Source organism: Balaenoptera borealis (genome assembly GCF_965194805.1).
Source record: "Balaenoptera borealis genome assembly, chromosome: 10".
Lineage (NCBI taxonomy): Eukaryota > Metazoa > Chordata > Mammalia > Artiodactyla > Balaenopteridae > Balaenoptera > Balaenoptera borealis.
In genome coordinates this window covers 109119196-109136022 of record NC_138874.1, presented here as the reverse complement: position 1 = coordinate 109136022, position 16827 = coordinate 109119196, and the positions used below count along the sequence as shown (strand labels likewise).

At 40.7% G+C, this 16827-nt stretch overlaps 1 protein-coding gene across 3 annotated transcripts in view; it reads right to left on the bottom strand.

The window, feature by feature from the left end:
• Positions 1-16827, bottom strand: part of ACADSB (acyl-CoA dehydrogenase short/branched chain) — a 38534-nt gene that overhangs the window by 3514 nt on the left and 18193 nt on the right. Inside the window, exons 2-10 of one of the 3 annotated variants that reach the window (XM_082406990.1) lie at positions 13372-13531; positions 13057-13157; positions 10357-10563; positions 9634-9804; positions 8111-8236; positions 6808-6900; positions 3576-3665; positions 2520-2657; positions 384-483 (exon numbers count right to left, since the gene is read on the bottom strand). In XM_082406990.1, the coding sequence (XP_082263116.1) occupies positions 384-483; positions 2520-2657; positions 3576-3665; positions 6808-6900; positions 8111-8236; positions 9634-9804; positions 10357-10563; positions 13057-13157; positions 13372-13531 (1186 nt within the window). The remainder of the gene's footprint in view (positions 1-383; positions 484-2519; positions 2658-3575; positions 3666-6807; positions 6901-8110; positions 8237-9633; positions 9805-10356; positions 10564-13056; positions 13158-13371; positions 13532-16827) is intronic. The other 2 variants (XM_082406991.1, XM_082406992.1) reach the window with 2 other exon arrangements.

Below are 16827 nucleotides of genomic sequence, written 5' to 3'. Positions count from 1 at the left end.
ACTGCTGAGCCTGTGCTCTAGAGCCCGCGAGCCACAACTACTGAAGCCCGCGTGCCTAGAGCCCGTGCTCCGCAACGGGAGAAGCCACCGCAATGAGAAGCCCGTGCACCTCAACGAAGAGTAGCCCTGCTCGCCACAACTAGAGAAAGCCCACATGCAGCAACGAAGACCCAACACAGCCAAAAATAAATAAAATAAAAAATTAAAAAAAAAAACAAAAAAACCCAGCCACAAGAAAAGGAGAGCCAATAAACATAATAACTGAAGAGATTAATATTGCCTTTGCTTACGTACCAGTAATAAAAAAAAAATCAAACAGATACAACAGCCTAAAACACCTACAGAGTCAAATAAAACAAAATAAAGGTAAAAACTCTATTTACCAATCTTCGCATCTCGGAAGTATTTTTCCACAGGGTAATTTTTGGTGTAGCCTACTCCCCCCATCCACTCGATACATTTGCCAGTTATTCGGCCCGCAATCTACCAAAAAGCAGCAGTAAATCACATGTTGAAGCCACATAACTTATGCATTACAAACACTCTTGTAGAATATTCTTAGTAACATGGATTCACTGTTATTGGCAGTTGGAAGGATTGACGTCATTTTATTAATTAGCATTTCTCCTTAGTCCCATTCTCTATACATACCATTTATGTAAAATATCCTATTAATTCACAAAATTCTTACTTTCTTAAGAAAATTAGGGTATTTGTTTAGACTCATACTTGTCGACAGGTATCATTTACTCAGCAAATGTTAATCAAGGGCCTTCTTATGTCACCCACTCTGCCAGCCACAATAGTGAGGTGTGGCCAGTCACTCACTGCCCTTTCGGTCCTGCTGGTCATTCAGAGAGACAGACATGGAATCGCGATCACCGAAACTGAAAAACTGTATGGGGCAAGAGAAGAGCCTGCTAGGGAAGCTGCCATGACTTAGATGGGGGATAGGTGAGGAAATTCCAGCCTCGCTGAGAACTAAAGGATGAGTTAGGGGACATTTCAAGCTGAGGAATGACACGTGGCAAGGCTCCAAGGGGAAAACGGGTTCGTCAGCCTCAAGGGCCTGAGGACCAATGGGCTGGGATCGGGGTGACCTGTAAAAAGGGAATGGGGAGCAGGCGGGCCGCACATGATGGTGAATAACGTACTGGCTCCCAAAGATGTCCACAGGAGAATCCCCAGAAAGTGTAAATGTTCATCACCTACATGGCACAGAGACTTGCAGGTGTGATTAAGTTAAGAACCTTGAGATGGCGTGATGATCCCAGACTATCTGGGCGGGTCTCATGTAATCCCAAGGGTCCTTATAAAGGAAAGAGGGAGGCAGAGAAGACGATGTGACCACGGAAACAGAAAGCAGTCAGATCTGAACACGCTACACTGTTGGCTCTGAAGATGGAGGGAGGGGCTATGAGTCCAAGAAACAGAGTTGGCTCTAGGAGCTGGAAAAGAAAAGGAAATGGATTCTCCCCTGGAGCCTCCAGAAAGGCAGCTCTGCTGACACGTTAATTTTATCCCAGTGAGACTCATTTCAGACGTCTCACCTCCAGAGCTGTGAGATAATAGAATTGTACTGTCTTAGGCCGCTAATTTTTGGTAATTTGTTAAAAGTAGCAATAGGAAACGAATAAAAAGGTCCCATTTGTTGTGAGGAGACACTGAAGGGTTTAAAGCTGGAGAGTGGCATGGCCTCCTGGACACCTTGAAAAGGGACACTGGATGGGAGAAAGCAACAGGGGAAAACGAGAGGTTAGAAGGTGACTCCAGTGGTTTGGTAAAGAAACGGCACAGCTTGGACTAGACAGGTGGCAGTACGAAGGGAGAGAAAAACAAATTCAAGAAATATTTAGGGGGTTGAATCCTCAAAACTGAGGATGGATTCAACTGGGGGATGAGGGAAAGGAGGGCGTCAAGTGGACTCAGGTGTGCGACTGGGGTCGGGGGGAGGTGGGGAGGTAAAGCATAAGTGGGATCTATTCGTCTGGGACTCAGAAGGGAGGCTGAGGCAGAAGATTAAATCTGGGGGCTGAAGAGGGTAAATAAATATCTGAAGCCAGGGAATGACTAAGACACACTGCCGCAGTCGGGAGAGAGCAGCCCGGTGACGAGGCTAAGTTTCCACCAAAGTCCAGTGTGTTACATGTAGGATGCATATGCATGAGCAGCGGGAAGCATCAACACATGGACAGTCCCTTCTTGGGCATTTTTATTTCACATTATCTCCAGGGCACTCACTTCGTCCCAACCATCGTCCAGCTGAGGCTCATCCAGGGATTTAAGGTGGGCCTTCTACCTGAACTGGGTGACTGGGTTTCCACCTAAGAGCCTATGAAAACATGGAGGCCTCACAGAATCAGAGCACCTCCCTACGGCAGCTTTACTTTTTTGCATTTCTGGTGTAGGAACTAGAAAGTTCATGTTATTTTACTTGAGAAACAAATGCGTAACCAACATTTCGAAATGAAGAGGTTAATAAATAAATATCTTTAAAAAAATACTTTTTTTTTTTTTACCTCTGATGCATAGTACTTGGCCATAGATGATTCTTTAATGAATGGCCTTCCAGCTTCTAAAAGCCTTGCAGCGTTGTATGTGAGTAATCTTGCAGCTTCTAGCTGGGTGGCCATGTGCGCCACTTGGTGTTGGAGCCCCTGTAACATTCAGGCCCAAGGTAGAGAACTGTGATTTCTGAAAACAGCTCATTGTCAAAGTCCTGCCTAGATGTGGAACACTGACAGATTCAAAATATACCTGTTCAAAAATTCACATTCATTTTGCAAAAACTGTTTAAAATCTGCAATCTAAAATAAACCACTACAGGGACCTCCCTGGCGGTCCAGTGGTTAAGACTCTGTGCTCCCAATGCAGGGGGCCTGGGTTCGATCCCTGGTCAGGGAACTAAGATCCCACATGCCTCAACTTCTGAGCCGGCGCGCCGCAACAAAGACCCAGCACAGCCACGATAAATGAGTGAATGAATGAATAAATAAATAAATAATAAAATAAACCACCACGTGTATTGCTTCTTTAAAAAATTTCAAAGTTCAGGTAATTGTTAACAACTGCCAAGATTTAAAAAATAAATGATCACAAAATTAGGTTTAAAAATTTGACTTATTTTTAATAATGTGCCAAACACTTAAAACATTTACCTGATTCTGAATCACCCTAGATGGTACAGAGTGTTATCTTTATTTTACAGATGAGGCAGTTGAGGTTTGGAGAGGTGAGGTAACTTGCTCAAGGACTAAAGCTAGTAAGACAAAGAACCAGGATTTGAACCCAGGAAGTCTGACTACAGACCCCATGCCCTGGAACTCTGAAGCAGTGAGGAGGCAGCTCCCAAGTGCTCACCAAGGGATCCTGCAACATGCCATAGCCAGGCCTCAAGGACTCCTGCTCTGTCCCTGGAGAAGGTCAAAGCAGTCACAAGTATACGCACCAAGATCTATTCCTTCCTCTCCCATTAAAATCCCCGAGGGGATTCCCTTACAGCTTTGTAACAAAGCCCTTCATTAATGGGGAGAGGGAGAGCACAGCACTGTAGAAAGATGGTAATAATTATATACCTGAAAATCAAATATTCTTTTGCCAAATTGCTCCCTTTCTTTAATATATGGAATAGTGTAGTCAAAACATCCTTGAGCCAGTCCCAGCATCTGTTAAAAAAAAAAATCAGAATTTCTTATTTTTTTATAAGTTTATGCTCTTAATTATTCAAGTTATGAATGCTTTTTACAGGCAAATTGAAAAGTTGGGGTAGGGAAAGGACTAGAGATACCGAGATGGTGAGGTCTAACGTTAATGACCTTCATCCACTACATTTATAGAACTTAAGTTCTAGTAATTGGGAGAAAATTTGAGTAACTTCCTGTGAAGAAGAGCACATTTGATTCCAGGAGCTAAATCTCCTGGCGTGGCTGTGCTCATGCACCCAAGGTTACTTTTTGGGATTCTTCTCCCTTAAGCTTGAGGCTCCAGGCACAAAGTGAGCCTCAGAAATTCTGCTCAAAGACTGGCCTCAAAGACTGTAGAGTAGCTGCCTCTAGTCCTTCTAGAAGTCAAGTGTGCAAGGTCACCTCTGGTCTTCTTTTGTATATGATCAGGATTAACAAGAGCTTTGGTGGGTAGGGCATCAGAACGTATGAGAGCAGCGTTTCTCAACCCTGGCAGCACATGAGAATCATCTCAGGGAGCTCAATAATGGGGGGGGGGGGTGCGTGGGTGGTGGTGAGTGTGGCCTAAACACCAGCATTCTAAAAACTCTTTAATGTTTTAATGCACAGCCAGAGTTGAGGACAACTGCACAGAGGAGCTGGTAAAAACATCAGTTTATACATTTCAAGAACTAATCAGGATGTGGTGACAGTTTTTGCTGGACTGTCTCATTGCAAACTAATCTCCGTAACAACTGAATGACTCAAGCTTAGAAATTGTTTCTAAATTCTAACATTAGGTAGCCATTAAATCACTATCTAAATACAGATGGCCAAGAGGCACATGAAAAGCTGCTCAACATCACTAATGCAAATCAAAACTACAATGAGATATCACCTCACACCGGTTAGAATGGGCATCATCAGAAAATCTACAAACAACAAATGCTGGAGAGGGTGTGGAGAAAAGGGAACCCTCTTGCACTGTTGGTGGGAATGTAAATTGATACAGCCACTATGGAGAACAGTATGGATGTTCCTTAGAAAACTAAAAATAGAATTACCATATGACCCAGCAATCCCACTACTGGGCATATACCCAGAGAAAACCATAATTCAAAAAGACACATGCATCCCATGTTCATTGCAGCACTATTTACAATAGCCAGGTCATGGAAGCAACCTAAATGCCCATGGACAGACGAATGGATAAAGAAGATGTGGTACATATATACAATGGAATATTACTCAGCTATAAAAAGGAACGAAATTGGGTCAATTGTAGAGAGGTGGATGGACCTAGAAACTGTCATACAGAGTGAAGTAAGTCAGAAAGAGAAAAACAAATATTGTATATTAACACATATATGTGGAATCTAGAAAAATGGTACCGATGAACTGGTTTGCAAGGCAGAAACAGAGACACAGATGTAGAGAACAAATGTAAGGACACCAAGGGTGGAAAGGGGAGGGTGGTGGTGGGATGAATTGGGAGATTGGGATTGACATGTATATACTAATATGTATAAAATAGATAACTAATAAAAAAAATCACTATCTAATTATGTCAAACCATGTGGGTTTTAGAAAAAGGAAAAGAAAAATCAATAGTTAAAGCTTTTGGGGGAAATGCCCACAAACTTATCAATATTTCATTAGTATTCATTCAAATTTTCCTTTAGCCTTTTATTTTGAACTTTCTGGAGACTGGAATATTACACTAAAAATTAAAGGACAAAACCCAAACCAAACCAAAACAAAACCCCAAAAGTAAATTAAAGTGAGACAGCGACTCACTGCACTTTTGGCTATGAGAGAAGATGATGTCATTAAACCCTTATAACTAAAGTTTACAATATGCCAACAATATGGTATATTGACACAAAAATTGTAATTATCAGTTGTCAGTCAAAACAGGCTTTTCCAAAACAGTGTAAAATGTTTTCACTATAAATACTGAAAAACTAAATTCTTTACAACTACAGAGTCTTGAGGTTGGATGTCTCCAGTTCACTGTTACATGTGCCTCTTTCTCCAAAAAGCATCCACAGTATTAACCAAGAAATAATAACTATCAGACCTTACCTTTTTCTCTTTTTTTCTGACCTTAACTTTTAATTAGGTTATAAGATAACTTGGAGTAATTAGACTAAAGCCCAGGCTGTGCATTTACTGCCAGACATCTATATTATTTACAGGTCTGGGAACAAGGAAATCCAGTGTTGTAGTTTTTAATGTCATATCTGATGAAGTTGAATCACAGAAAAACTTTAAAAAGAACAGATAAGCCAGATCTCTTTACTGATCCATTATCTAGTTTTGTGTGAAACATGGGTTGTTTTGATCTGAGGATACTTTGTTAGCAAATTAACAGCAGCAAAAACAAAACACTAGAGTACAATTACAATTTAAATACTCCAAAGAGCTAATATATGCAACATCTTCAAAATCTAAAAGCTGTAAGTTTTTGAATTTTGGATACTCATTGATTAAAAATAAATACATTACAAAAATGAAATAATTCATAATAAAACCAAAGACTTTATTCATTTTGTGATTCTAGAAAATAACTGATATCACCTAATAGAAAAATTTAATATGCTATAAGGGCAAATTTGGTAAAAAATTGAATAGTTTTCATCATACGTATGTGTTTAATTGTTGCCATTTTAAGTGCCATATCAAAAAAATTGTCTGATTTTCACATGCAAAACACTAAGCAACAAATCTTTTATTATCTATAGAGACTCTTACTACACAATAGAATGTTACTTATTCTTAATTTGAAAAATTTCAGAATGAATCACATACTTTGAAAAGCTGATTTAAAAAAATACCACATTTAATCTATAATGTACTTAAGAAGTTATCGATCCAGGTATTAGATAATACTTTAATGCTCTCAAAGCAGAAAAACTGTTACCACTAAGCCATTGTTTGGTTCTCAGGACATTATATAATTGACCAAAGTGGAATTTTAAAGAAATCACAGCCAGAAGCTATTCTTTTACCTCATGGAAGGGAAGGGTGCCATCTTGTGTTCACAAGCTTCCAAATACTCATTGGTTTTCCTGCATTTTTTCTTTTTACATTTTAATTGACTGTGTGTGGAAGAGTCAAGTTAAAGGGATAAAATATGACTCACCTGTGCAGCAATTCCTATTCTACTTTCATTAAGACCCCCGATGGCATACTTATAGCCATGTCCAATTTGTCCCAGGATATTGGCTTCTGGAACCTGAAAAGAAAAACATGCAGTTATTTCTCAATTTAATTTAACATAATTCATTTTGGTAATATATTTTTTAATGCACATATATTCCCAATTTCTGTGATAATTCTCTAGCATGCTACTTATTAAACTCCAAGGAAATTATCTGCTATGTCTCTGTCTCCCTCTAAACTGTTTCCCACATGCTCTCAGAAGGACAGGACTCAAGTCCATGCTGTTCACTACTGCATCCTCCAGAGCCCAGCACAGACATTCGGTGAATCTAGAAAAATGAAATCTCATACAATTAATCAATAACATAAATGAGTAACAATTTTCCCCGAACTCTTATCTGTATGCTACAATGTAAGATAAAATATTAGGAATAACAGAAAACATATAAGGGTAGTAAACCTTTCTTCTGTTGAGACTATTATCACAACAAAAATCAACTGAGGGCCGTGTGTTTGTGTGTGTGTGTGTGTGTGTGTGTGTGTGTGTGTGTGTACACAGGCATGTGTACCAAACAGAAAGGAGGAGAGAAGAAATACATAAAACTATTCAACCGTTTACTTGAAAAAAGATCTAGACTAGGTAATTTTAGAAAATACACTTAGCTTCTTAATATGGGCAGTTAGGAGAGAGAGTGGGCAGAATGGAGAAAGAAAAGGGAAATTAGGAGAAGAGAGACAGCTGGGGTGCAGTAGTGAGGCTCACATGACATCCACAAGGACACCCCGTGGGCACACACACAGTCACCAGTGAGCAAAAAGGTCACATTCTAATGAGCGGTAGAAAATCCATCACGTCCTGTCCGACCTAGTAAAGTTCTAAAACACAGCATTCTAGTTATCTCTTCCTCGTTTTTTTTAAGACTCGACTCTAAGCTGTGGGCGCTGCCTGGCTGTTTCCCACTCTCACTGAGCAACACCCCCATCTTGTGGCCTTGCTGGGCCGACACCACACTCCTCGGAAGCTATGTGTGATGCGCAAGTACCAGGTTTATGAAGTATAAATGAGATTAATCCTCGGGCTGGCTCTTGAGGCCAGCTGCTGGGCAGACAGGTTTCCACCTCTGGCCTAAACTCTCGTGGGAAGTACATTTAGGTCATAACCTAACCTAAGATCATCGTTCAAGAGTTTTACAAAGTGCTCTCCTACGCACGCCTAATAGCGCGACGCCTTTCTCACGCAGCTATACTTCCAGGCAAAGCCATTCCACATCTAGGATACCCACCTTGACATTTTCAAACGTTAATGGGCAGGTAGAAGAAGCTCTGATTCCCATTTTGTTCTCTGGTTTCCCTATATGAAGGCCCTCAGTATCACGATCTACCAAGAAGCAGGTAATTCCTTTATACCCCTGAAATGAAGATTTAAAATGCTATAAACACTTTGACTGATAAGATCCCTTGTTTCCAGAGTTCAAAGTAAACAGAAAACGAAAAACAAACCTTAGGGACTTCCCTGGTGGTCCAGTGCTTAAGAATCCGCCTGTCAATGCAGGGGACACGGGTTCGAGCCCTGGTCTGGGAAGATCCCACATGCCGCAGAGCAACTAAGCCCATACACCACAACTACCGAGCCCACGTTCTAGAGCCCGTAAGCTGCAACTACTGAGCCCGCGTGCTGCAACTACTGAAGCCCGTGCGCCTAGAGCCCATGCTCCACAACAAGAGAAGCCACCGCAATGAGAAGCCCACTCACCACAACAAAGAGTAGCCCCCGCTTGCTGCAACTAGAGAAAGCCCGCGCGCAGCGACAAAGACCCAGTGCAGCAAAAAAAACAAAAAACAAAACAAAACAGACTTTAGGAGTAAATACTAATGGACTCAGAATTGCAACATGTGTATTATGAAACAAGAAGGATGGGAGGGCATTAGGTTCAAAATCAAGAACCTTAATATTTATTTTACTCTTTCAGAAACCATTGTGGCTATTAAAATTATTAAGTGGGGGCTTCCCTGGTGGCGCAGTGGTTGAGAATCTGCCTGCCAATGCAGGGGACACGGGTTCGAGCCCTGGTCTGGGAAGATCCCACATGCCGTCGAGCAACTAAGCCCGTGAGCCACAGCTACTGAGCCTGCGCGTCTGGAACCTGTGCTCCGCAGTGGGAGAGGCCGCGACAGTGAGAGGCCCGCGCACCGCGATGAAGAGTGGCCCCCGCTCGCCGCAATTAGAGAAAGCCCTCGCACAGAAACGAAGACCCAACACAGCCAAAAATAAATAAATAAATTAATTAATTTTTAAAAAAATTAAGTGACACTAAAGTATTACATGATGAATTCCACATTTTAAATTTAATTTTATTACCTATTTTAGTTTTAAAATTTAATTCAATTAAATGTTACACTAGACAAAAAACACAAGATATCTTTATCATTTTGCTATATGTCTATTTTCCAATTGAATAAAACATTCTTAAAAATAAATGTACTATTAAATAGGTACTTAAATTCTTCATTATTAAATAGAAAATCTGAAATTCTACAAAATTTAAGATTAGCCTCCTATATAACAGATTAGGAGATTAATTAAATGGTCCTCCATGTAGCTAATGTTTATTAATGTTAACTGCAGTATTTATTTTAGGATATTAGTAAATCAGAGGATGAAAAGATGTCAGTTGTTTAATCTTTTCAGTACTGAGGAGAATGAAGAATTTAAGACTAAGTCCTAAAAAGGAAATGGAAGTAGGAAAAAGAAATGAAGAGATAAGATTAGGACGGAAATGGGGAGCAGCTTTGTTTTCAAACTTACAAGAGTAAGGTCTACATTTGCCATCACCACGAAGAGCCCGGCATCCTTGGCGTTGCTAATCCACATCTTTGACCCGTTGATGACATAATAATTTCCCTTTTTATCAGCTTTGGTCTTCAAAGCAAATGAATCGCTACCTGCTCCAGTCTCTGAAAGGCAGAAACTGCCCATCTACACATGCAAAGAAAAAAATGCCAAATTGATACCTATATTTATACTTCACATAACAAATACCCACTTATAGCAAAATAAACATTTGAAAATCAAACTTTTAGCTACTTCTAAAAGCCTGTACGTATCAAAATAGTAATGGTATTCTGACAGTATTATTTTCCAAACTATACCCCACTATTTGCCTAAGGCAGATTTAAAGACCTAAGCACACATATTCAATGTTAAGTTTAATTAAATTGGTTTTCATAATTACAGGAGAAAGACATCTCAATGTAAATGAAACTACCAACAAAGGTGTTAGACAATATAATTGGGACCAAAAAAGAAATAATTTTATTGTCCAATGATAATTCCCTAAATTTCCAAGTGGCAAATGAGAGGCAGAGTGTATTTTTCTAGTAGCATTAATTTATTGAGCATTGCTTGAGTTATTAATGGTGCTGTGTTGTGGTCCTGAATAGAAAAGCCAACACTGCGGCTGCTTTTCTCCTGAAAATATCCTATATTTAGAAAAGATCAGATCCATTTCAATAACTCATCTCAACTCACTTGTTCTGTAGCTAGCTTGGGCAAATAGATAGCCTTCTGTTCTTCTGTTCCGTATTTTCCAATTAGCCTGTTAATTACTGTGTTCTGGATGTCACATACCAGAGCCACAGATGCATCAACTTTGGCTAATTCCTCTATCACTAGGATAGAGGAAAAAAATGAAGCTCCTGTTCCTCCATATTTTGTGTCAATTTCAATACCCATCAACTAAAGGAAAAATAAGGAAACATAGATTAAGAAAGCTATTTTTATATGGGACAATTCCTTGCAAGAACAAGTTCAAAAATAATTTGTAACCACATCAGCTTAATTTTAAAATTCTGTATGTATATCTTAATTTGGTATGGCTCTTTCACTCTAAGTAACAAAAAAATCTATAACAGAAACTAAATATATTTGCAAAGGATAAAATTACATGCTAGAACTGTCATTTGTTTCCTTTTGCGATCTAAAAAACAAAAATAAGAGCGGTAAAATGTTTTGAAGGATACTGGAATGGAATAGTGAGAAAATATATAATCAGGAAACTGAAGAAAGCAGTGGAATCTCTAGTTTCATTTAGCGTAAAATCTCTTCGAGTCAGCCCCCCACCTTGACTCTTTCAGCCGAGATAATAAATGAATGACCGTTCCTTTTGGGCCATTTTAGCAAGTCCAGATGGTTAGCAGACCACACGTGGTGGTGTTTCCTAGAACCACACTAGACAAGGCCCAGGTGCCTGGTAAACATGGCCAAATACTGGGCAAGGCTTTCCAGTAGCTGCCTGACTGTTCAGTAACCAGTCCTGAGTCTGGAACATGAAACGTCCATAACACTCCGTTTTTAAGTGTCCTCATTTCAGAAAGAGAATGTGTGCACACGTAATTCAAGACCCAAAGCTGTGAACAGGTAAAAGGGCAATGCTTCTTTCTATCCTCTCCAGGCACTCTAGAGAGTCACACGCGCTGCAGCTATATTCTAAGCTGATGCGAAACTTAGCTGATATGAAGTTAGAACCACATGGGGGAGGATAGAAAGGCTGAGAGAACCAGAAATGATGTTCTATGAGGAAGAATTCAAGGATTGGGGTGTGCATGAAGACTGGGGCCAGCATGAGAATACCGGACTATCATAACTTTAACAGCTGTCAGAGACACTGCTTCTCTAAAAAGGTCACCAATTTCCCCTACACTGGAAATATTTGTCAGTTATTATGGCAGGTGACCTCTGTAGAAGTGGGACAACAGAAGCCAGGAGTCACACGAGGCCGAGAATAGCTGGTGCAGGATGTGCAACGCAGACCCTCCAGGGGGTACGACATCCAGGCAAGAGCAGCTGTGGAGGTGGCAGGCAACTCGTCGCTGCGTGTGACCCTGCCTGCGAGAACTGCCCCTCGGGAGAGTGTGGCTCAAGACCTCTCAGAGAAGCCTAGAGGTTCTGCAAACAACGAAGATGAAATCTGGGTGAGAAGCGGACTCACAGATGCTCTTTGACCCACTGTGGCTCCACATAAGATTCCATCTTCCCAAGTCCCATTGCTAAGAGAAAGCTGGACAAATCACTACAACACATGGTATTAAAAAAAAAAAAAAAGCTGGTATCTTTTAAACAGCAAGAAATAAAACAGGGGGGCTTCCCTGGTGGCGCAGTGGTTAAGAATCCACCTGCCAATGCAGGGGACGGGTTCGAGCCCTGGTCCGGGAAGATCCCACATGCCGCGGAGCGGCTGGGCCCGTGAGCCACAACTACTGAGGCTGCGCTCCAGAGCCCGTGAGCCACAACTACTGAGCCCATGTGCCACAACTACTGAAGCCCGCGCTCCACAGCAAGAGAAGCCACCACAATGAGAAGCCTGCGCACCGCAACGAAGAGTAGCCCCCGCTCACCGCAACTGGAGAAAGCCGGCACGCAGCAATGAAGACGCAGCCAAAAATAAATAAATTAATAAATTAATTATTAAAAAAAGAAATAAAACAGTTACGTGGAAAAGGCTAATTTTCAAACAGGATAACAGGACAAGATTTAAGCCAATGGCTCTGAGTAGGAGCTATTAGTTCTGGGATAGTCTTGGTATTCCAAATACAAAATCTTCACACCTATAGAGAAGGGAGAGATGAAGAGTGCAGTGGTTTTGAAATGTTCTCCTTGGGGTTCCCATGCTGATAACCTCTCCCTTAGAAATCGGCTGCCCTGGTTAATGTGGAATTCAGATACCACCTCTTGCTTTTAAGTTTTCCACATACATAGGGATTCAGGTAGATGTTCTGGTATGAAGTTTAAAGTAGGGTTTCTTAACCTTGGCATTATTAAGCTGGATAATTCGGTCTTGGCAGGCTGTCCTGTGCACTGTGGGATCTTTAGCAGCATCTCCAGCCTCTATCTCACTAGATTCCAGCAGCACACCCAGTTGTGAAAACCAGTGTCTCCAGACATTGCCAAATGTCCTTTGGGGGACAAAAATAGCCCCCGGTTGATTACCACTGGTCTAAAGAAATCGCTCTTGCTTCTAGCCTTTTACTTAAAAAGCACAGTATTTCTAATTTAAAATGTTAATTCAATTAAAAATTTTTAACTAGGATCTCAATCTAAAAGAGATCTCAGATAATTCTGATTAGGAAATTATGCTATCATTACAATTCCTAAATTTAAAAGCATGCATACATTTTAACACTGGAAGGTATTTATGAAAGTCTGAAATTGGAATAATCATTAATTATATACCCCTTGTTGAAATAATCCTCGTATTACTGATTTTTCCATTTTTGAATTTTCATCCATTTTTGAAACCAAAGGAGCAATTTGTTCCTGGGCAAATTTTTTAACTGTAGGAGAAAAAAAATACTGGTAAGTCTTTATTTTATTAATATGACATGTATCACTTTTTTCAAAAAAATTTTTTTAAATTAACGTCCAAAATTCCATTCACAAACTTAGATGAACACCTCTGCCAATCATGTCACATGTCACGTGATCTCACATTGTAGGCCCAAGTCACGACCAGAGGAATACTGTGGGGAAACTGAGAAGCTCACTCACCTGTGCTCTTTATCATCATCTCCTCATCTGTAAATGTTTGCAGAGGGGCATAGGGTAGGCCCTTATTTGTTGTTTTGAGTCCAGCTTCTGACTGGGAAGATTTTAGGACATGAGGAGGATTTTTCCAGGAAGACAGGCAAATTGGGAAGTTTCTTCTTAGCTGTAGGAACAGTCCCCATTGAATAAGGAACACACACACAAAAGGGAAGAAAAGTACTGGAACATCAGTTTCTTTGGGAATAACTTTATAACCCATTCTTATAACTTCTTTCAGCAAAATAAGGGAGATTGGGACTTCCCTGGTGGCACAGTGGTTAAGAATCCGCCTGCAATGCAGGGGACATGGGTTCGAGCCCTGGTCCGGGAAGATCCCACAGGCCGTGGAGCGACTGAGCCCATGCGCCACAACTACCGAGCCTGTGCTCTTCCCGTGAGCCACAACTACTGAAGACCGCGCGCCCTAGAGCTCATACTCTGCAACAAGAGAAGCCACCGCAATGAGAAGCCCGCACACTGCAGCAGGGACCCAACGCAGCCAAAAATAAATAAATAAAATAAATTTACAAAAAATCATAATAATAAGGGAGATTAACCTGGCACATTAAGATTCACCGTCTTGTAACCAAAATCGCAAATTGGTTTGTTAACATATATCTCCTTTATCCGGCAATGAGCTGTTCTGAATAAACACATTTCCCAGATAATTAACTTCTACCTTCAAGGAAACAGAACTTTCGAGGTGGAACTCATTCTTAAAATGTCACATTTCTCTAACTTCTTGGATAAGGAAACCGGACTTCTAAGAGTACTGACTGGCCACTGTGAAGAGAATTCTCTCATGGGGCAGGAATGAGTGAGGGCACAGGGGCAACTGAGGGAGCAGAGCGCCCCAGCCCACCCTGCCTGGCTGCAAGCAGCTGTGCTTGTTTGGTTTCCATGGCCAGTTTTGTTTTTTCAGCTTCTCATTAGTAAGAGAGCATACGGGTTAAGAAGAAAATGGGCTCTGGAGCCTGAAAGAACTAGTTTCAGTCTGATACTTACTATGTGACCTTGGGCAAGTGGTTTTTAAACTCTCAGTTAAAATCTCTCAGTCTTAGTTTCCTTCCCTGTAAAACGTGGATAATAACCTTTTGGAAAGTTTTGTAAGGATTAATGAAGCAATCCACAACAAGGGTTTAGTGTGGTACCCACCGTACAGTAAGAGCTCAGCAAACGGTAATGACATTCTACTCTGATCCCTAAGAATATCGTAGTGATGGTCATAACAGAAGGAGTCATGGTTGTAACTTAGTTAAACTGCAAGGCTAGCTCTTCCTGCCATTAGTGTGACCATCCAATTTCGAATGCTTGTTATACCTTCCCAATACTATTCTGTAGAATTCTAGTACAGGGGAAACAAATGAGGAATTAGTCTTTCCCTGAACATAAAACAAAACAAAAACATGCCAAGTGAAAGAAACCAGCCACAAAAGATCATATATTATATGAGTCAATTTATAAGAAATTTCCGGAACAGGCAAATCCATAGAGACACAAAGTAGAGTGGTGGTTGCCTGGGGCTCAGGGTAAGAATGACAAGGGACTGCAAAAGGGCACAATGATCTTTTTGGGGTGATGGAAATGTTCCAAAACTGGATTGTGGTGATGGTTGCACAGCTCTGTATATTTACTGAAAAATCATTGTATTATACTCTTAAAAACAGTGAATTATATTGCTCTGTAAATTATGTATCAATAAAGCTGTTTAAAAAACTAGTGTTTTCCTTTCATTCACCAAAAAAAAACCCAGAATACACTGAGCATCTGTCAAATGCCTAAGAGTACATGTAGGGATGAAGTTCACCAGCTTCTGAGAAGCTTAGGATCTAGTTAGGACAAGACACAGTTCATGGAACAGGCAAGAAACAAAGCCAAGCTTTGCAGATTAAAAAGCAAATGTAGTAATATACTGCAATATATTTTCTCAATAGTTCTGAGTGTACGCTGAAAAGCTTATTGATAAAAAGAGAAAAAAAGAAGCAAGAGTCACCATATTTGAAACCATTGTTAATCTCTCCTACATATCAGTCAATCTTTGCAGGTCTGTGCCTTAGATATATCCTGCTTTGGATTCACCTGGGAAAAAGGAACACTGGCCAGTCAGAAAAAAAAAAGTGTCTGTCTCAATTTTTCTAGCTAATTTTGTTTTGAGAATAAGGAGACAGATAATTCAGGGCAAAGTTGCATGGAACATTTTTTTCTCATTAAAAGACAGAGCTGGGACACGAAAACTTTGGACTAGTTAAAAGGAAGGGGGGGGGGACTTCCCTGGAGGTGCAGTGGATGAGACTCCGTGCTCTAAATGCCAGGGGCCTGGGTTCGATCCCTGGTCAGGGAACTAGATCCCACATGCCTGCCACAACTAAGGAGCCCACCTGCCGCAACTAAGACCCTGTGCAACCAAAATAAATAAATAAATATTAAAAAAAAAAAAGGAAGGGGGAGACATGAGATACTGTCCTCTTCCTGATGAAACAGATGACATGAATGAAGAAGCAGGGTAAGGAGAAGCGAGGTAAGAAATGCAAGTGTGAAGGGGCCTAGGCGAGGGGACGTGCAGGGGAGCAGTGCCAAGTAGCAGAAGGAGAGAGTGACCAGCAGCAGCAAGCACAAAGAGAAGAGGAATGCGAGAACGGATGCAACTAAGCGCGGGTGCGATTTTGCTCAATGGCTGGATGGGGCCCTCAATACGTATCCAAATGAATGAAAGAATGGGCCAGACCATCTTCTCCACAAAATGCTCATGAAACTTGCCTATTACATTTCAAAAGCTGCAATACATTGCGCACATTTCTTATTTCTAGGGGAGATTTACTTCACTAAACTCACTACAGAATTCGTTGTGTCTCTTTGTCAATATATCCCCTTTCTACCGAAGTTTATCTTTAGCAGAATGCCCAGCACTGAGAAACAAGCCAGTGGGTCTCACTACACCCATTTTTCCCTGCTGACACAATTGTGACCCCCTTAGTCTCAATATTGCTACTGACAAAGTAGACGACTGTTCAACACATAGCAATTACTTTAGACATAAGAGAAGCAAATGTACTTTAAAAAGTGGTATACAAGTGTAGGGGGAGATTATTGAAGATACTTATCATAAAATACAGTGGCTATATATGCTAAGTGAATGGAATCCATTTTTAACCGAAGCATTGAAAGATAACACCTATCCTTTTTGGCAGAAAAAAAATTTCCTTTTAACATGACAGTTTCTAATAAAGGAGATGTTTCCTTGCCTTGCCTTTAACCGCTCAGCCCAAGGTTTCCACAATGATTTTCAACTGTCCCCTGCCCTTCAGTGTTGACCTCAGCCTCTGCAGATTTGGTGCCCACTCCATCAAAATGATTTTCCACAGTTATAAGCCATTGTACCACATCATCACATTTTTTTGTATAGAGCAGCAATTGCTACTT